This window comes from Siniperca chuatsi, linkage group LG10 (genome assembly GCF_020085105.1).
Source record: "Siniperca chuatsi isolate FFG_IHB_CAS linkage group LG10, ASM2008510v1, whole genome shotgun sequence".
NCBI classification, from domain to species: domain Eukaryota; kingdom Metazoa; phylum Chordata; class Actinopteri; order Centrarchiformes; family Sinipercidae; genus Siniperca; species Siniperca chuatsi.
In genome coordinates this window covers 225,812-253,564 of record NC_058051.1, presented here as the reverse complement: position 1 = coordinate 253,564, position 27,753 = coordinate 225,812, and the positions used below count along the sequence as shown (strand labels likewise).

General features: G+C 47.3%; 3 protein-coding genes and 1 long non-coding RNA gene across 10 annotated transcripts in view; 2 read left to right on the top strand and 2 right to left on the bottom strand.

Moving 5' to 3' along the window:
* Positions 1 to 10,813, bottom strand: part of foxp3b (forkhead box P3b) — a 43,455-nt gene extending 32,642 nt beyond the window's left edge. The window contains exon 1 of the mRNA XM_044209873.1: positions 10,681 to 10,813. The gene's annotated coding sequence lies outside the window, so the exon portion shown is untranslated. The remainder of the gene's footprint in view (positions 1 to 10,680) is intronic.
* gpr173 (G protein-coupled receptor 173) lies at positions 219 to 11,710 on the top strand. The gene is made up of 2 exons (XM_044209895.1): positions 219 to 1,113; positions 5,013 to 11,710. Exon 2 carries the CDS (start codon positions 5,210 to 5,212, stop codon positions 6,392 to 6,394), a length of 1,185 nt encoding a protein of 394 aa, XP_044065830.1. The 5' UTR covers positions 219 to 1,113; positions 5,013 to 5,209; the 3' UTR covers positions 6,395 to 11,710.
* LOC122882470 (histone-lysine N-methyltransferase SUV39H1-like) lies at positions 10,498 to 25,785 on the bottom strand. Of its 7 annotated transcripts, XR_006379364.1 has the most exons (7): positions 25,654 to 25,785; positions 24,624 to 24,769; positions 21,457 to 22,116; positions 20,482 to 20,760; positions 20,000 to 20,129; positions 11,854 to 11,970; positions 10,498 to 10,830 (listed from the first exon to the last, which is right to left on the bottom strand). XR_006379364.1 is itself a non-coding variant. In XM_044209882.1 (6 exons), exons 1-6 carry the CDS (start codon positions 25,730 to 25,732, stop codon positions 10,823 to 10,825), a joined length of 1,302 nt encoding a protein of 433 aa, XP_044065817.1. In that variant the 5' UTR covers positions 25,733 to 25,785; the 3' UTR covers positions 10,498 to 10,822. The 7 variants fall into 7 exon arrangements, 6 of the variants coding, with proteins under 6 accessions (XP_044065817.1, XP_044065813.1, XP_044065816.1 ...); XM_044209882.1 differs by lacking the exon at positions 11,854 to 11,970; XM_044209878.1 differs by lacking the exons at positions 10,498 to 10,830; positions 11,854 to 11,970 and adding an exon at positions 17,337 to 19,209.
* LOC122882476 lies at positions 25,463 to 26,451 on the top strand. The gene is made up of 2 exons (XR_006379368.1): positions 25,463 to 25,601; positions 25,686 to 26,451. It is a non-coding gene; the product is annotated as an uncharacterized LOC122882476 (long non-coding RNA).
* The last annotated feature ends 1,302 nt before the right edge of the window (positions 26,452 to 27,753 follow it).

Below are 27,753 nucleotides of genomic sequence, written 5' to 3'. Positions count from 1 at the left end.
GGTTAGCAGTGAGCACAGAGCGCAGCGCTGCAGGTGTTGTGTTGGACTCATTAACATGTCGACCTGATGGTGGCGCTAGTATATGTATATGTATATCTGCTGTGCGTGGCGTGCAGCTGTGCTGAAGACCTGGACCTCGTCCTCTTCGTGCTTCACCGTCAGACGACTTCTTTACTGGACTTTTGCCTGATTCTTTATTTTTATGTAATTTGAAATAAATACACATGTAAGTCTGTAAGTATGTTTTAATATTTAAACAATGAGTCCGAACAGCATAAACACAGTGCATGCACTGGGGCTCTCTGGTGGGGGGGCGGGGGGGCCCTGGGTCTGCCCCCTCCCGCAGAAAGCCCGGGGTCGCCCCTGTCCTGTTCAGACGGGATTAAAGTCTCCAGCAGCTCCCGTGTGTCCGGACTCCTGGAGCAAAGCTGCCCGCCGCGAGCCTTCCTGCTGCGCGTCCCTCTGCCGGCGACACCGCAGCCCCCCATGTAGGACGTTATTTAGTCCCGCATGCCCGCCTGTCTGTGAGACATGGACCGGGTCGGCCTCGGTGTCGCGCTCGGATCTCGGAGGCCTCGGCACGTCGGCTCGTGTCTGAGCTGAAGCCGTCGGAGGGTTTCTTCACCATGACGGGGGCAAAGCGGGCGGAAGTGCGGCGGCTTTGTGTCCACGGGGCGTCTGCTGGCGTGAGTCCGCTCCCGCACGACAGGACTGTACTACTGTTACTGTGAGATACGAGCTGACAGCAGACAGGAAACCCGGTCTGAATAGTGATGAACCACCGGTCTGGGCTGCCACCGGGACCGGGATTTTACTGGCGACCGGCACGAGCTTCTGTGGAAAACACGGAGACATGACATGCACGAGGAAGAAGAGGAAACGCAGCGTCGGCTTCTTTAAAACCTCTGTTTTTCAAAGGGAGTCCGCAACAGGCTTTGACAAAGACCTGGACCGCGGCTGTCTGTAACGCCGTCAGGTGCTGCTGCCCCTCTTTTGCAGGCCTGCCACTTGTTTTTCTGAGGGGGCAGCCAGGCGGATCTGAAGCCGTATTTCATGTAGACCGCAACAGACGGCCTTCCTGCCGCCGCGAGGAGGACGAGCAGCCCGCAGCAGGTAAGCAGCCCAGCATGACGACCGCTTTGTTCGGCCCGCAGGTCCCTGGCGGGCAGGCTGCCTGCCTCTGCACCCCTGCATGTTATGGATGTGGGTGTAACGAGCTCCTGCTGCCGGTCCTGGCCGCCTCCTGTAGGCCCAGACCCCGGTGCCTTTTGTCTGCCTCAGCCTCTACAGGCTGATGGTGGGGGTGGGGGTGCACAGCTGATCCCGATGTGTGATGTATGCAGCAGCATTCAGTGGTCAGTGTTAATGCTTAATGAGCCAGCAGCTGCAGGGCCTCAGCTCTGGGACAGGCAGCTCATATCACTTGGTGGCTGTGGCCCTGAGGGAGGTAGCCCACCTCCTGCAGGACTACAGGCCGTGTGCTGTGTGATTTGAAGCCATGCAGACTCCTTAATGCTGGACTGCAGCAGCGGGTGGCTCTCCAGCCCTCATCAGACCTGCAGGCTCCATGTGAGGAGGCCTGATGCCGGCCCGCTGCTCATCCAGTGAGCTTTGTCGCCTCCTCCCACCGACAGCAAGCCAGAGGGATCGGGCTGCTGTTGCTACCCAGTTCCTGACAGTGACTCTGCCCTCCGCCGCCAACCAACTTCCAGCTTCACAAAGCCCCTCCTTCAAGACTGGCAGCCTCCTCTCAGTCCCCCACGGCTCCCAGCCTGTGGAGCTGCGAGGGCTGGACAGTGACCCCCTAAACCGCCGATCAGAGTCCGAGTGGTTTAACACGTTTGATCTTTATTGTTCATCACGCTCAGTTTTCCATTCATCATCCAGCGCTCACACTTCACAGAAGTGATTCCTTCAAGTTTGCTTTTTCCCCCGAAATGTCCTCCGAGACTCTCAGACAGCTGCTGCCAAGCTGCACTGACACACGCCAGCCTGATGATCCTTTAATTATTCATTCATTCGTCTCGAAGATCATCAGCATCCCCCCTGGTTTGCTCTCTCTCTGTGTTGCAGCTTCTCCTGTCGAGTTACAGGCTTCGTTCCGTCTGCGGCCTCGCTGCACGCTGCTGCTTTGAGCTGAATGCTAACATCGGCGTGCTAACGTGCACGTAGTGCGGCTGTTTGCAGGTAAAGTTGACCACGTTCACCGTCTGAGGTCAGTGTGTTAGCATGCTAAGGTGGTGTGAAGTTTCAAACTGCTCCTTAGTTCCTGACTTGTGCCCAGCAGTACGTTACCTCTCCACTCAAGGACCACTTACTCACTCGTGTTGGAGCTTTTGACTGTATTACAGAGTCTTCATCATCTGATTAAGTTTGTTCAGTTGTCATTGAACTGTATATGTTCAAACTGAGCAAAGGATGAGGACTAAAGCTGATGATGAGCACCGCCGCAGCAGGTGGAGGTTCCCACAGTAACGCACAGCGGCAGTGAGCTACGCCCAAACTCCTAATGTTGCTGCAGCTTGTTATTCTTATTCTAGTCGTGTGATTATATTGCATATTTTTCTCCAGCAGCAACAACCAAACTGCCCTGCAGGTGTCACTGCTTCATCTCACGCGCTCAGACGACGAGATGCACGTCACGCAGACCCTCGCGTCTACGCACGAACTTACTTCTGGTGCAGGCCTCCGGTTTCCGGCAGCTGTTTCCAGCGATGAACCCACCGAACGCTTCCTGCCTCTAACAGACGCAGCCAGAGTCCAGCTGCTGGACATAGCGGAGCATCTAGCTGCTAAAGAGCCAGATGTTTCCCTCAGCAGCTGCTGAACATAGCGGAGCATCTAGCAGCTAAAGAGCCAGATGTTTCCCTCAGCAGCTGCTGGAGACCAAACTCAGAGCTGACGGAGAGAAGACCGGACTGACGTCCATCAGGAGACACAGACACGCCTCCTGATGAAGCGTCCTGTGACTCTGACACGCCTCCTGATGAAGCGTCCTGTGACTCTGCAGCTGCTGCAGGTGGAAACAGGCAGCTGTCGGCCATTTCAACATTATAAGGCCGTTCACATGTTAAATATGTGCGTGATGTTCATCTTTGGACACAAGTGGGGAAAAACAGATAAGTTCAGCTCCAACAACAGGCTGAGGGAGCAAAATAACACTTTTATGTGACGACTGTTTAAAACGGAGAAACCAGATCACAGCACGGTAAATTAGTAACTCAAGGACTGGAGTTTAATCAAGCTTAATGCAGCTCCTAACGATTGGTTAAAAAACATTTTTTACAGCGTCATGCTGTCCTACGAAAAACCAGCCGGCACGGCTCGAAAGGTTGCGGTTGCTCTCGGCCCAGCATTCCCTCCCCTGTCGAAACGCTGCACTGTCTCCAGAACAGGGAGCTTTTTGGCTGCATTACGTTTAGAGCCAGGTTGCTCCAGGTGAAGCTCTGGAGGCTCTAAACTAAATGTTATGCAGCGGTACATTCACACTCTGTCAGACGCAGCGAAAGCCGCTTCCCTTGCAGCAACACGGCTGACTTTATGACTCGTCATAGCAGTGAACCGAATAATAACAAAGATGGCTGCGTTCCACTTCAGGCCTCAGAGTGCCTGAAACGAAGAGTCTGTCAGGTCATCTAACAGCAGCTTCTTACAATTACTGTCATTTTCCTAATCCGACAGTCGCACCAGCGTCACGCTGTGATTGGCCAGCCGAGCAGCGGCGTGACAGCAGTCGGGGCGTGAACTTTTCTCTCACGCTCTCTCTGTTCTCCATTCTTCACACGAGCACGTCGGTCACTTTTTGTTCAAACAGGTGAAACATTTTGAAATGCATTCAAGGACAAACTGAAAGTTGAAATATGCTGATGTGTTTTAGATCCATGTTTTCTTTATTAGTCAAGTCATTATTTTCTTTTTTAATCGCCTGTTATAATTCAAGTGGTTGGCATTAGTTAGTTTTTCTGTCTCTTTCCCATCTCGCCTGGTTTTATTGCCACAGACTTAACTTGTTTATTCACGGCTCCAGTAACGCAGAATAAAAGGTTCACGTAACCACACGAGCCTTAAAACCTTTACCAGACAGTGAACAACAGCTGGGGGACCACGGGCGGCCAGGGAACCTGTTTCAAGTGACGACTGGCTTTTATTGCACAATTACAAATCACCAAAAAATCCCCCCTGTATTAAGTGTACTATTGATTGGATGGTGATGGTGATATTTGGCCTAATTAGTGTCAACACACTGTTATTTTACTTGAGCATCATTAAGTCCATAGATGACTGCCGATTTGTAAAATATAAGTATCCTTTACTTTATTGTGACGTTAAGGACTCATTCACGGGCAGATCAGATTCTGCACTTCACTGAACCTGATGTGATCATTCATCATCTCTGGAGTCACACAGAGCTCACGAGAGCTGACCGACTGACGGGATCGTCGCTGTGTGGTCGCTACAGGTCACGTGTTTTACTTAATGAGGAACTAAAATGTGTTTTAACTTTCAGATGTATCAGGAAAACTCCCTGCACGCGTTATCATGGTTACCAGGTGATCCTGCATAAATAAATACACGGGTTGTGCTTAGAAGGTCGCTCTATGACGGTTCGTGATTAATAGTAGTTTATCTTTTGATTTGTAAAATCACATGTACTATCTACTATCAGACAGTCCTGTGGATTGTCTGCTTTTGTTTCACACTAGAAACAAACCGCACCAACCTTTTCAGGTAATCTAGGCCGAGTTTTATGGTCTGCACCAGAGTTCGATGGACAGCTTTCACACCTGACTGAACGGTTAGTTTGAACCAAACCAAGCAGGTTTGGTGTGAAAGCACCTAAAAAGGCACCAAAAAATGTGGTCTCAGAACGGCCGAATGTTAAACTTCCCAGTAAAAGTCGAGTGTTTCATTTTCGATGTGGCGTGGTACTGTACTACCTGGATGACTGAAATGACTGTCAGACAGACACACATCCAAACTCCTAATTCTGTGTCTTTTGTGATTGTTTTCAGACTCCTGGAGAGGATCAGCAGGTGAGACGACATATTACACCAAAGGGACCCTGCTCGAAATGGGGCGATGTGGATTGAGGTGTTCCTGTTCCTCGTGAACTGCGGAAAGAAGGAAGCAACCACGAGGACGAAGGAACGACTAGCAGGCGGAGGAGGCGCGGAGGGGTGGTGGCTTTGGTGTCTGAAGAAAAGGTGGTATGGGTGGGGGGGCATTCGGGATGGCGAATGCAAACGAGAGCAGCGAAGGGCCCGCTGGGCCCATGGCAGCAGTGGTGGCTACCGCAGGAGGGATGGTCGCAGAGAGTCCTTCCTCAGCTGTCTCTACCTATATCAAACTGGTGCTACTGGGGCTGATCATCTGCATCAGCCTGGTGGGCAACCTGGTGGTGTCTCTGCTCATACTACGGGACCGGGCCCTTCACAAGGCACCTTACTACTTCCTGCTGGACCTGTGCCTGGCAGACACCATTCGCTCAGCCATCTGCTTCCCCTTTGTGCTGGTGTCCATAAAGAACGGCTCTGCCTGGACCTACAGCGTGCTGAGCTGCAAGGTGGTGGCCTTCATGGCAGTGCTCTTCTGCTTCCATGCCGCCTTCATGCTGTTCTGCATCAGCGTAACACGCTACATGGCCATTGCACACCACCGCTTTTACTCAAAGCGCATGACATTCTGGACATGCGTGGCAGTGGTGTGCATGGTGTGGACACTGTCTGTGGCGATGGCGTTCCCGCCTGTTTTTGACGTGGGCACCTACAAATTCATTCGCGAGGAGGACCAGTGCATCTTTGAGCATCGCTACTTCAAGGCTAATGATACGCTGGGCTTCATGCTAATGCTGGCTGTGCTCATTCTAGCCACGCATGTTGTCTACATGAAGTTACTCCTCTTTGAGTACAAGCACCGCAAGATGAAGCCGGTCCAGATGGTGCCGGCCATCAGTCAGAACTGGACCTTTCACGGGCCGGGGGCTACTGGCCAAGCGGCAGCCAACTGGATTGCGGGCTTTGGCAGGGGCCCAATGCCGCCCACTCTGCTGGGAATCCGGCAGAACTTGCACAACCAGAACCGGCGCCTGTTGGGCATGGAGGAGTTCAAAGCGGAGAAGCAGCTTGGCAGGATGTTCTACGTGATCACCCTGCTGTTCCTGGTGCTCTGGTCTCCCTACATAGTGGCTTGCTATTGGAGGGTGTTTGTCAAGGCCTGCACAATACCACACCGGTACCTCTCCACCACCGTGTGGATGAGTTTCGCCCAAGCCGGGGTCAACCCTATTGTCTGTTTCTTCCTTAACAAAGACTTGAAGAAAGGGCTCCTTTCCCACCTACCAGCCTGCTGCAGGACTAAACCTCATCTGCCACGAGAGCCTTATTGTGTCACGTAAACAGAGATGGTGATCTAAACATGGAGAACAACCAGGGGGCAGCCAACAGATGTGTTGTGGGAGTGTTTGCTTGAGTTATTGTGGCGTTTCATTCAGTGCAAGCTACTTTTAAGCAGCGAGTGTAAACTAGTGAGTGTGATGGTAAAAACACTGGAATGGCAAGCATGTATTTCCATCTGCCAATCCGTTTTCACTCAAAACAGCATACATGGAGTCAGACCTTGACTTCTGATAACAAGAGGAAAATACTTTAATAGCAAAACAAGCAAGTAATAATGCAGTCACTGTGGAAACCAAGCCAGACCAAAAGCCACCAACAAATTACATGAGCTGCTTTATAAAGAACGTCAAAGTGGCCAATTAGAAAAGTCCTGGATTGACACAGAGGATGTTTGAGTTGGTTTGGAGATTAAAAAGATTCCTGAAGAGGACAAAGATCAACTTTTCTAGTCTAAATCTAAATTCCACTAACATGCTGGATTAGTTAGCAAAGTCAGATAATCTTATTTGTACAGTGACGGTGGAGAGACGAGAGGAAACGATGGAGAGAGAGAGAGATGCAACAAAGGTCCTCGGCCAGATTTGAACCGGCGTCCTAACCCCTAAACCGGGGGGGCTTAACCCCTAAATGCACCTTTTAAAAAAAAAAAAAAAGTATTTGATTATTAGTACTTGACATTATTTAAAAAATATCATTCCACACAACACTCAATCCAAAGACTCTTTTTGTTCAGCTGTTTACCCGCGAAGAGTCAGTTATCTCAAAGTACGAGAGGCGGGAATCAGTTCAGATTATAATACATTACGTCGCCTTCTGGCCTGGAAACGATCTAGAGATCCAGTCTAAGTCTTTAGAAACACTGTGTTCTTGAAGTCATGCTGGGGTCCTTTGACTCGGGGGGGGGGGGCAGTGAGATGGTTTGACTGACGCTCCTGTGATGCTCTTCACTGAAGGAGGAACATAACGTCACTGTGTCTTGTGTCTGAAGCAAACGCATCAGTGACAGAAACACCGACCCGTGCTGCGCAGCGGCTTTTCTGACTATTAAAACAAACGAAGGTCCTTTCCAGGTGACTGCAGCAATGTACTACTGACACAGGTGTGCTTTAAATTCTGTGCATCACTTGAAGACAAAAGATCAGCTGCCTGAGATCAGCTCAGTTAAGGGTGAGCAGAGGCAGCTTGTTATAGTCTCAACGCAGTGCCCAGCTGCATAAAACACACTTTCATTATCTGCCCATCGTACTGAGGATGTGTTGGAAATCACTTCCCATTGGCTACATGGTGCACTTTATTTACTTTACGCTGCTTTGTGTCTGAAGTTTAAAATGTATGCACGATGTAATGCCCTCAAAAATCCCCACAGCGAAACAAACAAACGCCCAGAGTGGATTTTTAGTTAAAAACCCAACGACACAACAAAGCTGTCAGAATGTCCACAGAGACGGTCCGCCGCGGCGTCCTCTCGGCGGTCGGCAGAATCCCGTGAATGTATGTAAAAGCCTGTTTGTTGACAGCTGAGAAATGAACATTTAATGATTCATTTTATTTGTTACTGACTTTGTCGGCAAAACTGCTTTTTCTCGTTTGTTTCTGTCCCTGAAGTTATTCACTCTTCAGCACTAAACATCATCAAAACCAGTCAAGTGTAGCGGCAGTGTATCTGTTACACATTATAGAAACGTGTTCTGGACTCGGATGTACTCTGCCTCCACGTGTAGATGTGTTGAATACATCGCGAGCCCTTTTCGCTCTGCAGTGGAGCTGTTTGACATGCTGGCCCTCACTCTTTAGTCCTGTAAACTTCAGTTACGTGATTCTGTGACGAAGCAGAAAGATGATGGTTCCTGAAACCTCACTTGACTTGGGAGCGGGTCGTCCTCTAATCGGAAGGTCGGCGGTTCGATCCCGGCTTCCCCCGGCCCACGTGTCGAAGCGTCCCCGGGCAAGACACTGAACCCCACGTGGCTCCCGAGGCTGAGCCTTCAGTGTGTGAATGTGACGTGTAGTGTGAAGCGCTCTGAGTGGTCAGAAGGCGCTACGCAAGTACAGTCCATTTACCGTTTATTCACCGCAGAGTAACTGAAGTGCTCATGTTGTCAGGACGAGGGAGTAATTTCTAACAGTCAAATCAAATCAGGAATCAAATCTGGATTATTATATTAAAACTCAGAAAACAGCTGCACTGGCTGATCAACACGTCAAAGTGAAGACAGGAGAAAGTCTCCACGGGACACTCTTCTCTCTGTTTCATTCTGTTTGGCCCTGAAAGCATTTAGTTGTCGTCTCTCACTCGTGCAGCAGAAAACACACGGGAAGGAATTCGTTTCAGGCTTTGAACCTACAGATTAAACCTTCCTGGTTTTTCCTGAGTCACAAGTTACGTCCGTAAAACAACTTTTACTGAAGAGAACTGCTAAAGAAAATCTCGTGTATGTAACTGGGCACTGGTGACTGCATCCAGCTCTCCAATCGGGTTCGTTCAAACACACATTTGCTCCATGTGAAAAACAGTCTATCAAGTGAGATGTGACAAAATACCAAAGCAGAGGCCAGACAGGAGCTTTAGGACAACGGGGGCTACTAAACACTGTGGACTCAGTCACGTTCGTACGTACAAGCTTTTCCCAGACGGGGTAAATTCACTCAGAATTAGGAGGTACTGATTCAAAAGATATATACATATATATCCAAATTCTAAGATACTATTACTCGTATTTTCTTTTTAAAGCAAAGTGATGATACTAAATCTAAACTGACTTTTCTAAGATGTCAGAATTATTACTTTTCAGGCCAAAATAAGAGAAATAATAATACGTTTTTAAAAAGTTATTTCATCCTGCGTCTCGACGATAACGAGGTAAACACTGAGACGTCTGGCACCAGAATCTTTTACAAACCCTGAAGCTTCCTTTAACTCAGCTCGTGATGTTGATGTGGAGCCTGGGAGAAACGAGACTGAAGGTACCGGAGGTGTGAGGATGCAGCAGAAGGCTCATCTGCTTTATTTTTGCACAAATCTAAATAAATCGATGAACTGTGCTTCTTTCACGTTTCGCTCTGAAAACAGTGTAACTCGAAGTTTAGGTGGAAGTAAAGGGCCGAGATTGTAATCCGGCAGTGAAGGTCTGAAACATGACACAGTCCTGAGACTGAGGGCAAACAAAGTGTGTTTGGGGGTTTGAGGTGCCCCTTTGTCTCTGCTGGGCTCATCTGAAACACCCGCCAACAGCACGCCATCTTGTTTTTATTTTCAGAGTTATGGCCTTACTCCATTAAAACGTCAAACCAATGCAACAAAGAGCAGACAAACGTGTCTCTTCTGTACGTCTGAAGTCATTGGACAGGAGGAAACAGAACACTGTGTACACTACTGACACTTCCCATCAGAACCTGCAGGACCGACGGCGGGAACAAGAAAGGACTTTTCTGTTGCCGGCCGAGGATCTGATGAGCCCGCTCTGGACGTTTGAGTCTCTCAGTTGTTTTCCTCTCGGACATCAACGTGAGGAATGAAGGGAAAATGACTTTCTGTCTTTCTAACTTCATCTCTGAGACAAAGCCAGAGAAGAGACGCTGGAGAGGCCGGGCAGTGCTTTTTTAGTTGCCTCAGGCAGATTATCTTTTGTAAATTTACTGTGACCTCTGTACTATTAGTGTGTATTATATGACAGCAAACCAACTTTGAAATGCAAGGAAGAGTTCCTGATCATCGTATTTTTACTGTGTGTGTGTGTGTGTGTTTCTATTGGCAGGTGTGTGTGTGTGTGTGTGTGTGTGTGTAAGATGACGGTTACATGGATGAGACAGAAAACGTTTTGAAGACATCGTTCCTGCAAATGCTTCCTCAGTATTTCTCATGTTGCAATCTTTTCCTGCCACAAAGATCTGAATGTTTTCAAACCGATGAAGTTTACTCAAAGTCCCTTTTGTAAAACATGAAATCGATGATTATTAATTGGACTGGATTTTTTTGTACATATTTAGGGATAATGAAGAGCGTCCGGACAGGCCACATGTGACTGCATACACTGGCGTCTTTCTGAATGTGTCATTGAAGAATTAGTACAGCAAACTACAAGGTTCATGATGATAAATAACCAATAACTGTACATAAAAAACACTTTGGCATCAAGTCAGCACTCAATTTGCTCTTCTCTTTAAAGGATTCAGCTTGGGTCTCCATCATTCCCGGCAGTAATAACAACTGTTCTGAGATCTGCGAACACCTCCCAGTCTGAAGGGTCAACAAACAGTCAGGTGATCAGACAGCTGGGAAACTTACCTATTTGTGTTCCTGTCCAATGAGGGATTATTTCTGGCATCGTCTTCGTCTGGATAAACTGCTAAACTGTTGTTTCCTGTCTGATCGTCTGACTGCTGGTGTTTCTTCCTGTCAGACTTTGGTTGTAGCGATGTCGCCGTGTTCACAGATCTAAGAAGGAACCAACAGAAATGACGGCTGAAATTACAAAGAAATAAAACCCAAGTTTTAGTAAACTGGACTTATCCTTTAATCCTCGCCTCTGGGCTCAAAGACTGGCTGTAAGCCGGCCTGGTCGCACCAGACAGAGCAGAGTGTGAAGCTGTCGTTGCACTTGTCAAGCAGCACCGGCAGCTAGCGGTCAAGCTAGCTAAACCAGTAACAAAATACAGCAACATACAGTCAAACAAGATATTATCGTTCAGCATTATATCGGTTTGATATCAGCCGACGATGTAAACGGGCTTGTTTACAGAAGTTCACCAAAGTTGACTCCAGTAGTTGTAATAATTCCATTTTAAATGAACAGAGTTTGGTGTGAATTGTTTGCTGTCACGAACGCTGGTGTGATGGGCCCCTGAAAGAAAAGGAGCCAAATTCCAATGTGACGAGTGAATGTCCAAATGAGTCTTTGGTAGTTCTGCTGTGTTACTGTCAAACACGCACAGTAACAAGGCATCACAGCGGCTTCAAACACTATAAAATATTCTTTGGGAGAAACTCACAACACTGCAGTGTCTTAGAGAGGGTGCCTCTGAATTCTCCAGTTTTATTTTGAAGTAGAACATTAAATGTCAAAGGTTAAAAGAAAAATCTCATCTCGGTGCATCCTGAATTTTAAAAAAACCACATAAAAAAATACCAAAAGGTTTGAAGGATGTGAAAGGAATTTCTTCTGACCTCCGAAAATCAAGTCAGACGCTGCGGTTTCCCTTTGTTATGTATTATTAAAAAAAGTGGTTGAGCTATTACGCATGTCTCTGGCGATTTATGATTTTTGTTGTTGGTTTTGTAACGAAAATAAATTTCATTTGAAATGATGAGAACATTATTTTGATGGCAGGGTCTCCATTTTGCATAATGTGCACACACAACATGTAGGAGTGGGCTTTTAACTTCCTGTTTTGAAGCTGAATGACGATGGTGATGATGGTGGTGATGGTGGAGTCTGATGGGGCAGAAAACCTCACTGACCTCTGCTGGTTTCCAGCCAGGCAAATACAGTTGGTTGTATTTGTCCAGGTTTTCTGTCTCTGAGATGTTGCGGGGGCTCACAGCACACAGAGACAGTCCCCCCTATTTACTCCGGACCTGTAACGGCAAGAACAAACGGACTCTCTGATATAATAACAGATAACTGTTTGGAGTCAATACTTGATCTGTGTATGATTGTTTGGACTGCGTGATGAGAACAGTACACTGATAATGATGACATGGAACTACAAAACATCCTAGTGACTGTTATATCTAGACTTCAGGGACACTGGTCTCCCCGGGCTGAGGAGCCTGACCCTGAAGACCGGATAAAGAACTGACGCTCCTCTCCCTCTGGACTCATTCAGAGCAGATTATACTGATGTACAGTATGTTCTGCTGCTGCGAGTCTGTCTGCAGACGCTTGAAGTAAACCTACAGAAAGACAAGCGGTTGCCTCGAGGCTTTCTTTATTCTGCAGAAACTGCCATTTCAATTTGGCGTTGTCTGCGTTTTCACTCGTGTGAGAGGACTTGGGCGCTCGGAGCGGCAGGTTAAGCCCGTGCACAGCTAGAGTCTGGGACTCTGTACCTCAACCTCCCCGATAAGGAAGGTGGAGACGAGGGGTCTGCCGCCCTGAGTGTCCGAGGCTCGCTCGCCGCTGTGATCCAGTGAACCTAGTGGCAGCGCTCTCTTCCTGGTGAGTTTATTCAGCGGGGCCCGGGGTTTACCGATTCTCGCTACCAGGAGGGGTGTGCGTGACAGACGTGTCGGCAGGGCAGGTCAGGGGCCGCTGTGTGAATCACTGCAGTATTTTGGCCAAATGTTTCACTGTCAGACGGGTGTTTCTTACAGACCGGTTCCTTTCTACACACTCCTGCCTCACTCATTAGGTTCCCTCGTGGGTTGTTTAAAGATTCGCAGTTTGGAACTCATCTTTAAAAAGGGGGGAGTGAAGGCCTGAAGAAAAAACCAAAAACAAAACAATAATAAAATAGAATAAAATAAAATAAAAACTGAGTAAGTGAAAGGTGTGAATGCCAAACGGATGATCTGGGAAGGCAATAAAACAGCCCGCTCTTAGAGGCATTGAAGGGTTAAGTCTGTAGACTATCGGACTGTGTTTCCCCAGCAGCCAGCTTCCAGGTCCTTTTTTCTCTCCTCTTAACAGAGGCAGCCAAAATATTAAAGAGCACAAAGAGACTATCATCAAAACATCAAACGAAGTTATTGTAGTTGGGGAATCGGGGTTAAAGAATAAATCCTATGGGTTCTAACAATAGCAAAACTTCTGAGAATGAAAAATCAAATCTGCTATCACCCACGTTGAAATCTGTCTAGTCTCTGAAATGCCCGAGTTAAATCAGGCACCATCCTGCTTGTGGGCACAACACAAGTATGATGTAGGATTAATCAAAGATGCTGAGCCTGTAGTAATCACACCAAAGTCTTCACACAGTGTCAGAACCAATATCCTTTGAAGAAGGAAGCTGGTGACGGTATTAAACCGGTGTTTGATTCTCTTTTGAAAGCAGGAGTGATTATTCCATGTGCAAGATCTCCAGTCCGGACACCTAGTTTCCCCGTACGGAAACTCCGGGACGCCGGAGAGCCACAACAATACTCTCACAGGGGCCGCCTGGGAGTAAGTGGCTTTCGGCTGTTGACCTGGCTGACGCTTCTTTCAGCATCCCAGTGGATCCTGACAGCCAGTACTGGTTTACGTTCTCTTTTGAATGTAGGAGTTTTACATTCACCAGACTCGTCCAAGGGTATTCGGAGAGTCCTGGAATCTTTAACGATGTATTAAAAAAAACTATTTGGAAACGTTAAAATTGACAGAAGGAAGTGCGCTCCTACAATAAGTAGATGACCTCTCGATCTGTTCAAAAACAAGAGAAGCTTGTGTAAAAGGCACACTAGCTCTGCTCAATCACCTTGCAGAAAATGGCCACAACTTTAGCTTATCCAAGCTGCAGTTTGTGTCTGAAAAGGTCACCATGACTTCTGTGCTCCTACGAGAACACGGGGGGAGGCTGAGACCAGTGGGCTATTTTTCCAGCAAGCTTGACTCTGTAGCAGCTGGGCTGCCAAATTGTCTGAGGGCTGTGGCGGCTGCAGAGAAAGCTGTTATAGCCTCACGTGACATTGTGGGTTATGCTGATCTGACACTGTTGGTTCCACATGCGGTTTCAATGATGTTGCTTGAACAGAAAACATCACATCTCTCAACAGCCACGTGGTTAAGATACAACACCATTTTGCTTGAAATGCCTAATATCGCTGTTTAGAGATGTACAGTGCTCAACCAGCAGCTCTCCTCCCTACAGCGGTGAACCTCACGATTGTGTGGCAGTGGTAACAGAGGCTTGCTCCCCCAGACCAGATCTGCAGGAAACACCATTGATCAATCCAGATCTGGAGCTGTTTGTTGACGGTTCAGCATCACGAGATCCGGCAGCTGGTAAAAATCTTGCAGAGTTTGCAGTAACAACACTGCATGAAACGATTTTGGCTAAACCCCTCCCATCAAACTACTCAGCACAGTCAGCAGTTAGTCGCATTGACACAAGCATGTAAATGTGCTAATGACCAAACTGTGATCATTGTCACAGACAGCAGATATGCACTGGGACCGGCGAACAGAAACTTCCTTACATCCACAGGCAAACCCATTGCACATCACACACTGGTTGCTGAACTCTTGGATGCCGTGCTGTTGCCTAAGCAGACTGCCATTTGTAAATGTGAAGCACACACTAACAGCCTTGATCCTATCTCTCAGGGGAATGCCAGAGCGGATAAGGCAGCAAAAGCTGCTGCCAAACAAACACCGACCACTCAGTGTGTTGCAGTAACTAATGAACCTCTGACACCTACAGCCGATCTGCAGGAACTGCAGACAAGAGCGACGGCAGAGGAAAAAGCAGTGTGGCGAAGCGTGGTGCGGACCAAGGTGCAGGCCGCGCTTACCGCAGTATCCGTCCCATTATTATGCCGTGTTGACCCATGGGCGAGACCAACACTGGTACCGGGCCGGTGAGAAGACAACTTCCTGACACCAGCCAATGTGAGGATGAGATGCAAACTTTCTGATATTCACAAACAGGTGAAGGAAGCCATTCCAAGATACCGGATTTTTCTTTTTTCCCCCAGAGCATTTGATTTATTGATTGCTGTCGGGATGTAAGACCAATATAACTAAAAGTGCTTCTGAAATAGATTACCTACCCCAGCTTTAACTCCTTTCAATGCTTGCACTTCAAATCCTTTCAGTGCTTCAACCTATATTGCAGCTCCCATTTTAAGACATTTTCACCGGTTTTCAGTGTTTACAGCTGCAGTTTTCAGGGTTTGCAAGCACACTTCTATTTAACCTTTTTAATCGTATCTCAGAACCCAAATGAAACCAAAACCATCTGCATGGCCAGATACTGTATCTACGGAAGTCCTGAGAGTCAAGTGACGAAACAATAAAAAAAACTTCTGATTTCCTAAGTCTGATCTAAAATGTTTTCTCTTGTTTTCTTTTGGCAGGAGTGTTTGTTGTTGCTGCACTTCAGCCTCTCGTTGTAATTCTCATTTTGGCCACAACAAACACTTTTTTATCCGGACAAAAAGAGATTTTTCACCTGCCAAAAGCTTCTTCCCCACCTGTTTCACAGATGAAAGAAATCGTTTTTCGTAACTAGAAAAATGATCCAAAACGTTTTTGACCTGTTGTTCAGTCAAACAATGTAGATCAGACTTAGATAATGGATCCCCAGAATTGTTTATTTCTCACTTGCCTCTCAGGGCTTCCGCATGTACAACTAGAGGTAAGCATGTACGCAGCAGTGAGGCTGAAGGCGGGAGCGTGTAGACTAACATCTATATAATATCTAACAAATACCTATCAGAACCAATGACGTACAGAAAAATCCATCCAAAAATATAAACTTGTACAGCAGGAATTTGGAAATGGTCGGCTAAAACTGGTTCTGTCCCTGGTGTGGTCCCTGGTTCTGTCCCTGGTGTGGTACCTGGTTCTATCCCTGGTTCTGTCCCTGGTGTGGTACCTGGTTCTGTCCCTGGTGTGGTCCCTGGTTCTGTCCCTGGTTCTATCCCTGGTGTGGTCCCTGGTTCTGTCCCTGGTGTGGTCCCTGGTTCTGTCCCTGGTGTGGTCCCTGGTTCTGTTCCCGGTGTGGTACCTGGTTCTGTCCCTGGTGTGGTCCCTGGTTCTGTCCCTGGTGTGGTACCTGGTTCTGTCCCTGGTGTGTTCCCTGGTTCTGTCCCTGGTGTGGTCCCTGGTTCTGTCCCTGGTTCTGTTCCCGGTGTGGTCCCTGGTGAAAACAGTCCTAAAAACTCTAAGAGTCAAAAGACATATCTGGACTCCCTGTTTCTTAAGAGGCCTACAGATCCATTCGCTGGACCGATAAAGATAATTAATGGTTCCATTAAAGGGAAGTCAGTCACAGTCGTGCCGGCTCGTAAATCAGGCGACCCGACTGACGCGAGTAATCAGGCTTATCAGCATCTTACACGCCGTCTCCAAAACCAGAGAAGTGTGTTGCCGAACAGCCGAGACAGCGCTACAAACTAAAAATGGCCTTGAAGAAGGTTTTTGATACTGTCAGCCACCAAATCCTCATCTCAGAGAGAGCCGGTTTGGGCTGCTCTAGATAACCTAGTGAGAGTGAACATTGTTTATATGTGTAGGACTTCTGAAGGTAGTTTTCATAACTGTTACTTATGACTAATGTCAAAATTATGAGTAAGTTTCAAAATGCGATCGCTAGTCAGACGTTGGAGGTTTCTCATACTTATAAGTAACCAACAGAGTCACAGCAGCGAGTTTTGAATTCAAACTTCGAGTCAAAAAGCTTCTCTGTGCACTTTGTCTTCACGTTCATCTGCTGACGGAGGAAAGTTTCTCTCGCACCTCAAAGTATGTCTACATCTTAAAACACGTCTGGAGGGGATCTTTAACTGAACCTGAATGCAACACGCCGTTCTTCCGTTTTCTTCCCAAAGTCTACATTCGGATGCAAAGAGAAACGTGTTGCTGGTAAATCCTGTATGAGTAAGTGCTGCATGTAGTCAACACGGTGCACAGACTCACATTTATCAGAGCTGCTGGGAAGACGTTTAGTTGCTTCACATATTTAAACGATTTTGTCCGTTCCACCTCTGCAGGGTCCAGGATCCGACTCTGAAACTTCAGGTTTTATACATGTCGTTAGTTTTATAAAAAGGGAGTATTGTGCATTTTTCTGATGTGCAGCAGATGGATGTGGGGATTGTTATAACTCTGCACACAGAGACATTAATGCCAAGCGTTGAGCTGGTCGTTATAGGAGGAAGTGAAGCTCAAACATTTCCTGTATAATGTGGCTGGCCTACAGCGCCATCTAGTGGTAAAGTGTGTTGCATACTTTGAAATGGATTAAAAAATAAAAACACTCATCCAGCACATGTAAAATGTCATAAAACTGCAACAATCATCAGTTTAACCATTTATTTACATTGTTTTGTTCTCCACCTAGAAGAAGGTCACAGACTGCAGTACTAAAAACTGAAAGGTTTAAATACACTGAAAATAATCAGCTAGATGGTGTACCAGAGTCACGAGGGTGACAGAAAGGAAAGTTTACAGAAGAACAAATTACAGTCTCCTCACGTCACCATTAAAGGGTCGGTTAACATTCAAACAACAGTCAGGTAACACTGCGTCACTTATCCCTGCTGGCGTTCAGGTGGTTTCACATACCAGCGTCAACGGGAAACTTTTCTTTGGTAGAAGGACGGTGGAAGAATAAGTGTGTGTTGTCATCTGGGCACTAAAGCAGCATCCAGGTGGAAAACAGATCAGCTGAGGGTCAGCACCTCCCTGCAGAGTGTCTGCAGGTTCAGGGTCATTGCATAGTAAGCTGCGTCAGACTACAGTTTCTGTAACTTTCAACACTCACACCCACTTTAAAAACTTCTGTCACTCTACATGGGATCAGTGCAAAAGCGTGAATGTCTTCGAGGAGAGAGTCTGTGGTCTTGGTGAGATGAATTGTTGATAACGGAGCAGACTTTCAAACATGCAGTAAAGGAACAGTTCGTGGAGCGGAAACAGCCAGAAACAACCAGTTCTTCTGAAGCATACTGAGACCTTGACCACCGTTAAACCAACTGAAGGAGCACGATGAAACACAAGTGACGAGACTGAAGGTAAAAGAAACAAAGCACTAAAACTTACACATTAAACTATAAAATCTCAATTCAGAGACAGAAAAACAATCACATTTGATGTAGGACAGTAAAGTCCTGCATGAGAGAGTCAACGTGGGCCTGCTAGTCCACAGTCCTTCTGAGTGAACATTTCATTAGTAACAAAACACTGAGGAGAGTCACGTGTCGGCCGCTGGACACCGGAAATGTCCTCTGAGCTCTGGTGTGAACAGTTTCCAGACCAGTTTAAAAATGGAGTCTAACTTTCATACGTTTGTCCATCACTTCTACCACTTACAGCATGTCACTCCGCAGCAGGTCCGACCTGAGGTCAGGAGACACGAGACCATCAGGCAGGTTATCCAGATTACTGAAACAACTTTATTTCAAGAGGCCACACTGAGAGTGGAGTGAAAAGTGAGTGCACTTCACACTGCAGAGTCCAGAAGGTCAGAGCTGAAGCAGGAAGTGGGTCTGGAGGTTTCCAACACACAGTCCCTTTCGCTTCCTCAATAAGTTTAACAGACCTGCCGGCGTTTCGGCCCGCCACGCTTCTTTCCACCGGTGCGTGTGTGCTGCCGGAACGACGCTGGCGCTGGTAGACGTGAAGGACAAAACTAAAAGCTGTGATGAACCACAACGATCAAGTAACAGTGATGAAATACCTGCGTGATGTAGAATCCACTGAGAGCCGGAGGAAGCAGCCACAGAAAGGTTCTACTCAAACAGTAAATCGTTTAAAGAGGACGGAGAAAGATCAATGATTTCAAATCATTGGAGTGAAGTACTCCAATGATCCACTGAGGCAGTCTTCAACCGACTGGACACCAAGAAGAAGTAAATCCTAGATTTGAACCTGTGGCTTTTGGTTTTCATCTTGAGGAGTTTGTCATGTTCACATATAAAAAAGGTGAATTTCAGCTTTCACAAACAAAGAAAATAAAAATTCATTTACAAATCTGTACAATTTTCCACATGTTTATACAGAAAACGGCGTCGCGTTCCCAGCAGACCCTCGTCAGAACAGGTACTTTCGACACGAGTCCGATCCACACCGACACTCCACTCGAATCCTCTTCTTCGGAGAGCTGGGGAGCCCCGCTAGACTGAAACTGAAACTGGAGTCCATTTTGGTGCTTTCTGTGTCGACTGGATCAACTGGAAACAGACAGGAGTCGGGTTGGAGAGGGCTCTGTTGAAAAGCAACTTAACTTTGCTTGAACACAAGCTAACCCTGGAACTAGCATCACCGCTGCACAGTAAATTAACACATAGTTTCATTGTCACCCAAAAAACGGCTAAATTAGAAAGTAAAACCACCACGTGATGGTCTGATGCAGCTCAGGGACCCGGATGTTCGGTCCCACAGCCGCTCACTTCACAGCTTAGCCGAAGTTCATTGTGCCGTTTGCTTTTTAATATTCAAAGTTTGTACAGCACCGTGGAAACGCTTGAAAGAACTTTGTACCACATCCTCAGATTTAACTGACGATTATCACTTTACAGCTAAGAAGCCGCTAGCCGGATGCTTTGTGCACTCTGCTCTTTGCTAATGAAAGAGAGGAGATATAAAAGATTCGTTAAAAAGGAGAGCAGCGCTGCAGCAGAGCAGGCTGAGGGGAGAACACGCGGCAGAGTTCAGCATTAGCCGATTCAGATCCATTAAAACGTGCCCGGATCGACCCGGGACACCTCTACATTACACTGACCGCAGTAAGAACAATACAGGAAGAAGAGCTGGATTTCACTCCTACGTGTGTGTGTGTGTGTGTGTGTGTGTGTGTGTGTGTGTGTGTGTGTGTGTGTGTGTGTGTGTGTGTGTGTGTGGTCACCTGCCAGCTCTTCGAGACTGCCGAGGATCACACAGGACCAGATTCTCCACTGGATGCCTCTGACTGCCGTAAAGCCTGTTTAGTGTTAGCGGAAACTAAAGGTCAGCGGCACTTACTTTGCATCTTGTAGTCAAAGGTGAGCTCCTCTCCCGCCCGAATAGCCCGCGTTGAAAACAAAGCGATTCTCGGGAGCCTCTCGTCAATGTTGTCGATGAACACGTTAAATACCTGCAGGTTGGGGTTACACTGCAAACACAACACAACCTGTGTCAGGAGCTTCTCCTCCGCTCACGCTACACTTTCTAATACCAAACAGCAAACTCAGTGTGTGCTGAGGAGGTTTATCCCTTTATTCTACATGCTGCTGTGCATCCGCAGAGACCTGCAGTGGGATTTATCCACGCCGAAACTCTCGGAGGAAGGACGACGGCAGCTTCTGGCTTGACTTCATGTTACTCCTTACTGTATTTCAATGTCATCGTTTATATTTTGTTTCTCTTTAATCTAGTTTTTATTTCACTTGGTTTGACTAATATTATAGCTTTTAAATCTTTTATTATTATTTTCTGTCTTATTATCGGCTTTGAACTGCACTAACCTGCATGAAAGCTGCTAAACAATGACCGACTGTCTCATCAGAGAGACCTGATGTTATGACCCCCAGACCCAAACCCAGCGTGCGGTCCTGCCCACGCCGAGCGACTGCAGTCCACAGTCTGAAGACACTCACGCTGTGGTTGACAAAGTGGGAGATGTTGCCTTGGTGAGCTGCATCCACAGTGTACACGTCCTCCACATAGTCCAGGTCAAACAGGTACGTGGAGCCCTGGCGGTCGTACACGTGACCCCTCCTCTCCGCTTCATCTGTCGTGATGATCTGGACCAAACCAGACAGGAAACACGTCAGTTTACATCGGTTCTCTAAAACTGGCGTTGAAGAACAGAAGTGGCATCGGCGCCAAGCGAGGAGACCTACAGCAAGTCAAGTTTATCAAGTAGATCCAGTACTTCCAAACACGTGACCACAGCAAAGCTTCATTTTGGCCCGTTAGAATTCATGTTAGCTTAAATTAGCGACTGTGTCACGTTCGCTCTCGGGTGCAGTGAAATGCTGTCGAGCCGCTGTCGCTAAGGAGAGCGGCGCCGCAGCAGGCTGAGGTGGCAGGAAAGGACTGGATTTTCATCGACCCATTAAAGTTACAAACTGCCGCTCAAAGGCTACCGGCAGCTATACCGGCAACTTTTAAGGTGGAATGATTTCTTGCATGTTACTCAATGCAGGAGTTGAATCGGTCAACACACCTTAAATGTCAATAAGACAAACGTTGACCCTTCCAGTTGTTTTTATTGGCTCTCTTGCATGACAAACTATGCAACGTCAGAAAAAACAAACGCTTCCTGCTGGTCTTAGCATTTTTAAGACTCTTTAATACCAATTAAGGCCTTATTTTTAGATTAATTAGATTAGATTAATGAATTCAATGCCTTTTTTAGACTTTTTAAGGGTCTGCGGGAACCCTGGGTCAGAAAGCTGCATTAGGCCGAACCGGTGAAGATGACTTTGTGGTCTCACCTCCCCCACGTACTCCATGACGAACGTGTTCTTCTTGATGTGCTGCAGCGTGCGGACGCCCCATCCCCGGCCGTTCTCCGTCTTAAAGATGCACAGGTCGAACTGGATGCCCTTCTGCACCACTCTGTTGGGACAGTCGGCGCCACAGCTGCATTGGGAGTTACACTCGTATATGGGCTGTCCCGCCCGGATCCGGACCTGCCCCCTGTCGTTGTAGGCCATGCGGTGCAGGGAGGCCCCGGGGCAGCAGCCGTTCACCGGCTCCTCTAAACAGTTCTTACACTCACAACCCACAGCCATCTCATCCAACACGATGCCCTGGCCTACTTTGTAGTTGTTGATGTAGGTGAAGTTTTTTGGAGGGCCCTCAAAGTCCACTTCGTTCATGACAAAAATGCGACCTGGGTGGTTGCGAGTCTGGTTCAAATGGACCTCCCAGCGCTGCAGACTCTGACGGAATTTGGCTTTCTGGACCAGGAACGAGGCGACTTCCTTATCCAGCTTTTTAGGGGTGCAGCGTCTCTTGTGGCGCCTCAGCTCCTGATCCAGGTCCAGGTGGAACTGCTTCATCAGTTTGGGGCATTTGAGGTTCCTCTTGGGTTCCCAGGTGTTGTCCGACTCTGGGAAGCCCTTCCACTTTACCATGTAGAACTCTTCCTCCTGAAACACACAGCAGCTTCATTTAGCCAACAATTATTTGTCGGGTCTCTGTAAATAATTAAAAAAAATATATTATATATAAATAAATAAAGAGTTCGGTCTCGACCTGCTCTGTAGGAAAAAAGTGCAATTCAGTTATGAACGTGTGCTATATAAATAACACTGAATAAGAATGGATTCTTTCTCTTTTCGATTGCGTTGATTCAAACTATTTGGAAAATCGGACAAAACCATCTAATAAATTCCACTTCGGCCCTTTATGGTTACTTTTGTTTGGCCAGCGGCGAGTTTGTCTCTGCCTGTCAGTCCTCTGTGAGGATGAAGACTCACCCGCTCACACTTATCTGCGTCCGCTGAACGTTTCCACCCTCAACGTGTCAAGCAGTTCATTTTCTTTCTGAGACAAAGCGCGCGCTCTCCGGCACTGTGCGCCGGGACGACAGGGGCAGCAGGTTAGGTTCACAATATGGATAAAATCCTACGTCATTTCACATCATGATATCTGTACATATTATATAATTAACTTTTTCTGGGAAACAATAAAATGCAAATCTATTGAAAAACTAAATATGGATTAAACTACCAGACAGGGATGTCCATTTTCTGCCTCTGCAGAAAACTAAATACACAATAAACCAGCGTGCTTCAGCAAAATGATGCAAAAACCCAATATTGTCACGATGCAGATCTGCTCGATCGGGCCACCATGGTCTAATATACCCAGAACCACTGCACACAGACCGACCGGGCTCAGCGTTGACCTACCAGACGTCAGTTTTATAATGCAGTGTTTCACAAGGCTTCTTGGTATGTTCAGTTTCACTTTCACACAAGTGCTTTAGATATTATTTGTATAAATACTTGTTTAAAACCCGTTAAAGTTGTGTCTCGTGCCAAGCAACAATCAAACTGGTGAGAAGCGATGGAAAAGGTACACAGACCCGAGTTAATCAAAAAGCATTTATTTTACTATAACAAAAAATATATAACATGTTCAAAATGTTAAACTATCGTCATTCTGTAGACATAACCACATTATAGCCTGTTAAACTTGGAAATTACAAGTCCAATGCAGTTTTGACTGATCTATAATACTTATGAACACGAGTATGTCTGGGGCGTTAAAGTGCTACTTTTGACATTTAAAGGGCAAATGCATAAAGGTGTAACATCTTACACCAACATAATGGAACCTAATACGCCTTACAAAAAGCATTTCGCTGCAAACTTCTTCCTTCATTCAGACATTTTCATCTTGAGCCCGATTGTTTCGTCTCCAGGGGACGAAATATCTGAGAATCAGGGGCCTCATTTATACCTGGTGTGTTCTGTGTAAGTAAAGTTGTGGTTTATAGAAACAAAGCGACCCCGGCATCCCAACATCCTTCAGACATTTCGTTTCTCTTCATACGAAGAGATGAATCACACTGTATATATCCTCGCTGTCACTAACATTCAGGGCAGCTCTGTGTTTACGCTTGTAGAAAGCCACGATCACTCCGTAAGTTACAGTCTGCCACCACCGCAGCGCTGCTGAAATGCCCGCGGTGATGCTACGACGCAACAGGTATTCACTGGTGATGTGTCGGCTCTCTTTAAGTGAACGATAAGCCGACTCCTCTATCGTCCACATGAACTAAGTGATAAGGAATTGTTATGATCAGTTACAGAAATCAGACATTGGTGATTTTTAACAAAATCTTTCAGCACTGTGCATATTTCACAGTGCTATTTATGTAGGTTAGTATTGGCTAAGGTGCAGAGACTGCACTGGAGACGCTGTGGTGGCTGAAACACACACTCCTTCCACACACACACACACACACGTCAGCTGTGGAAATGAGAGAAACGCTTGGTGTTTGCATGCCTGTGTTTTATAAATGAGACTTATATATTTTTATACGCCATTTTCATGTCTTGTGCACGTGGAAACTTGGTGCGGATCCTACGCACAGTTTCATAAAGGAGGAGAACATACAGGGGAAATAAGGGAGGCGAGGTCAGCCAGAGAGGAGGCATTAGTAAGGAAACAGACAGGAGCACAGCCTCCGTCTAACTTCTGAATTACACTGTGGTTATTGCTGTGATAACACAAGGGAAACTGGACTGATCAGCTGCTACATTTATATTTCTACGCTGATTCAACTGTACAGGGACTTCACAGATACTACACCTACTTATATTTATTCTGTTTTTATAACTCATGTACACCTGTCCTGCGTATTGCACTACATGTGTGTGCCCGTATCTTGTTGCTGAACCGTATGTGTAGTCTGAAGGTGTGCTTCACGCCCACTGCATGTTGCACCATTCACTCCTGCTGTTTTGCACCAGGTGAAACACAGTTCAGTTCCTTATCGCACTGCGCTGCGTGCAGACGGACGACAAAGTCTCTTTTCTCCTATAGTGGAGCTTCAGACACAAGTCAGTGTGCAGTGCATAACAGCTATACTTCAGTGTACCGTAGATGAGCAGAGCTGTTAATAATAATAATACAGATACCTTACCTTCGTCTTCTTGTAGTCACAGAGGAACTCCACCTCGTAGTCATTGACGTTGGCTCTGTTCACCCCGAGCTGTTTACAGTGGAGCCTCTCTCTGCGACACAGGGCTTCCAGCTCGTCCCAGGACATCTTACAGGGCACCCTGCAATCTGACACAGCAACTCCCTTTAACTGTGTCAAACGCACTGAGGCTACACCGAACTCCACTTAAAAGTCAGTCGATATAAAATGCCACTGCTAATTGCTGAGGGCGCAGAGCAATACAAGGTGACTCTGACGCGTGTTAACATGGTCTGGATGAATGGGTTAGTTCGGCATACATAACACCAAGAGAGGAGCATCTGGTCTCGATAAAACCTCATTTTCAATCTGATAACTCCGCTTTCTGCCGCCAAACACGGCAGCGGAGGACGACGGTGAGACAGCCGTTAAAAGCAGGTTTACGGAACCGGGCGGCGCAGCTGTGTGGATCTCTGGTTTGTCTCTTGTTAAACTTAATGTGCGGCGGTTCCTGGTAAACAGCAGCACCGACTCCCCACAACAGGGACACTTTAAGGATTTGAACCGTCGCATACATAACTGCCCCCTCACGGAAACATCAGATATTTGCCACTAAACGAAAACAATGCCATTTAAACATTTCCGCGGCGCAGCGTGGCGCGTGAAGCCGACGGAGCAACGTTACAGGTTTGCCCGCTAAACCACGCAGAGTGCTAAACTAACTTTACAAACGTATCCATTTACGCTTCCTAACATAGACAGCATACTATCAAAGTTAGTAAAGTAGTGATCAAAGTTACTGCGAATTCACAGGCGGAGGATTGCCCAACAAAAGAGGCTGCATTTAATTGCACAAGTGCTCCGGACAACTAACTTGGCTTCCGAGAGTCTCCGTAATATACAGTCCCGCTCCAGGGCGGAAAAGCGTTCACATTAGAGGCATTTAAAGAGTTTACAATTCGACTAAACCACACAGCCACAGTAAGTAAACGTACAATGGACTATAAAGTCATATGTCGTCCCCATGAGTTACCTTTCAAATTTTCCGCCATGTTTTCCGCACAGCCGCCAAAATAGGAGAAGCTGCGTTGCTGGGGAGGATCCTTCCGCATGGCGGACTGGAGCGGCTGCTGATTGGCTGAGCGTCGTCGCTCAGCCCTCTCATTGGCTCAGACGTCGTGCGGAGGCTCGGCCTAGAGGCAACAGATGTACGAAGATAGTTGAATTCACCAAGAAGTTGCGCCGGTCTGCCCGCAGCTCGTCACAGCTGAACTGTTACAGCTGAACTGTTACAGCTGCCTCGGTTCCCTCCTCGTTACCGCAGAGAAAGTGTTACAACTGTGTCCTGCTTCCTGTTGAACACTAACCACGGCTTCCGCCGAGGTGTCCGAGCTGTGCACGTGGCGTGGACTAACTGCTGAGTGTAACTTAGACCTGGTCCATGCGGTCTGACTGGACACTAAAACATGGAGGCGAGCTGCAGAAACGATTGCTCTAACAGAGAGAGGTGGACAGCGGAAACAGCTTTTAATGCAGAATGGACTCTGACATGTTCAGTCTCCCCACAGGCCGCTCAAAGCCAGTACACATGTTCAGAGACAGAGCAGCCTCGGAGCAGGTTTACAAGGGGGACGGGGCTCAGGGTGCCACTCAGTCACCCCACAATAGTTTCCCATAGCAGCATCTTATTTTCTTAGAGATGTTCTGTGTAGTTCTACACAGCCAGTAGGGTAAAGAACCTGTCACTTTAATTTTCCTTTCCCTATTAATATGATGCATATGAATTACTTATCGTTAGTGCTGATGATAAAATAAAACTCTCACAAATGAACAGTTTTGTCGGTAATGACGCATATGAAAGGCTGGATATGGATCACATCACTGAGGCTTTGAAGCACGAACATTAACTCCAGTGATAATCGCGTTATTAGAGAAACTCTATGCAACAGAACAGTAGAAAAAGGTTAGTTTTTGTTGTGTTTGCGTGCTGTAGATGGAGGCGCACGAATATTAGAAACACATTATGTAGTACGGTGCAATACAACACCACCATAAACTCCACCCGACGCCTATCTGAAAACAGCTTTATGTTTGTCCACGCTGGCACTTTCAGAAGTGCTAAAATAACAGGAAAATGTCTAAATCATTTCTCCGTTCTCTTTCGTGTCTGAGCAGGCATACGTGACCGATGAGGATGCCACTGCTTTATGCAAATACAGATGTTCTCCATACACACAGACGGAGATCCAACAGTTACAGCAGATGTGCCACATGTGATTCACCCGGCAGGTGTGCGACGTGTGATTCACCCGGCAGATGTGTGACGTGTGATTCACCCGGCAGATGTGCGACGTGTGATTCACCCAGCAGGTGTGCCACATGTGATTCACCCGGCAGATGTGCCACATGTGATTCACCCGGCAGATGTGCCACATGTGATTCACCCAGCAGGTGTGCGCCACATGTGATTCACCCAGCAGATGTGCCACATGTGATTCACCCGGCAGATGTGCCACATGTGATTCACCCAGCAGGTGTGCGCCACATGTGATTCACCCAGCAGGTGTGCCACATGTGATTCACCCGGCAGATGTGTGCCACATGTGATTCACCCAGCAGGTGTGCCACATGTGATTCACCCGGCAGATGTGCCACATGTGATTCACCCAGCAGGTGTGCGCCACATGTGATTCACCCAGCAGGTGTGCCACATGTGATTCACCCGGCAGGTGTGCCACATGTGATTCACCCGGCAGATGTGCCACATGTGATTCACCCGGCAGATGTGCCACATGTGATTCACCCGGCAGATGTGCCACATGTGATTCACCCAGCAGATGTGTGACGTGTGATTCACCCAGCAGGTGTGCGCCACATGTGATTCACCCAGCAGATGTGCCACATGTGATTCACCCGGCAGATGTGCGACGTGTGATTCACCCGGCAGATGTGCGACGTGTGATTCACCCGGCAGATGTGCGACGTGTGATTCACCCGGCAGATGTGCGACGTGTGATTCACCCGGCAGATGTGCGACGTGTGATTCACCCGGCAGATGTGCGACGTGTGATTCACCCGGCAGATGTGCGACGTGTGATTCACCCGGCAGATGTGCGACGTGTGATTCACCCGG

Bases quoted from the DNA above. Each gene is read 5' to 3' on its own strand.
- gpr173 (XM_044209895.1), top strand. From the start codon at position 5,210: ATGGGTGGGGGGGCATTCGGGATGGCGAATGCAAACGAGAGCAGCGAA.
- LOC122882470 (XM_044209878.1), bottom strand. From the start codon at position 25,732: ATGCGGAAGGATCCTCCCCAGCAACGCAGCTTCTCCTATTTTGGCGGC. The intron at 24,770-25,653 runs GTAACTCATGGG...TTGCTGTGTCAG, and splicing joins CATGGCGGAAAATTTGAAAG to ATTGCAGGGTGCCCTGTAAG. The intron at 20,761-21,456 runs GTGAGACCACAA...GGTTTGGTCCAG, and splicing joins TCATGGAGTACGTGGGGGAG to ATCATCACGACAGATGAAGC.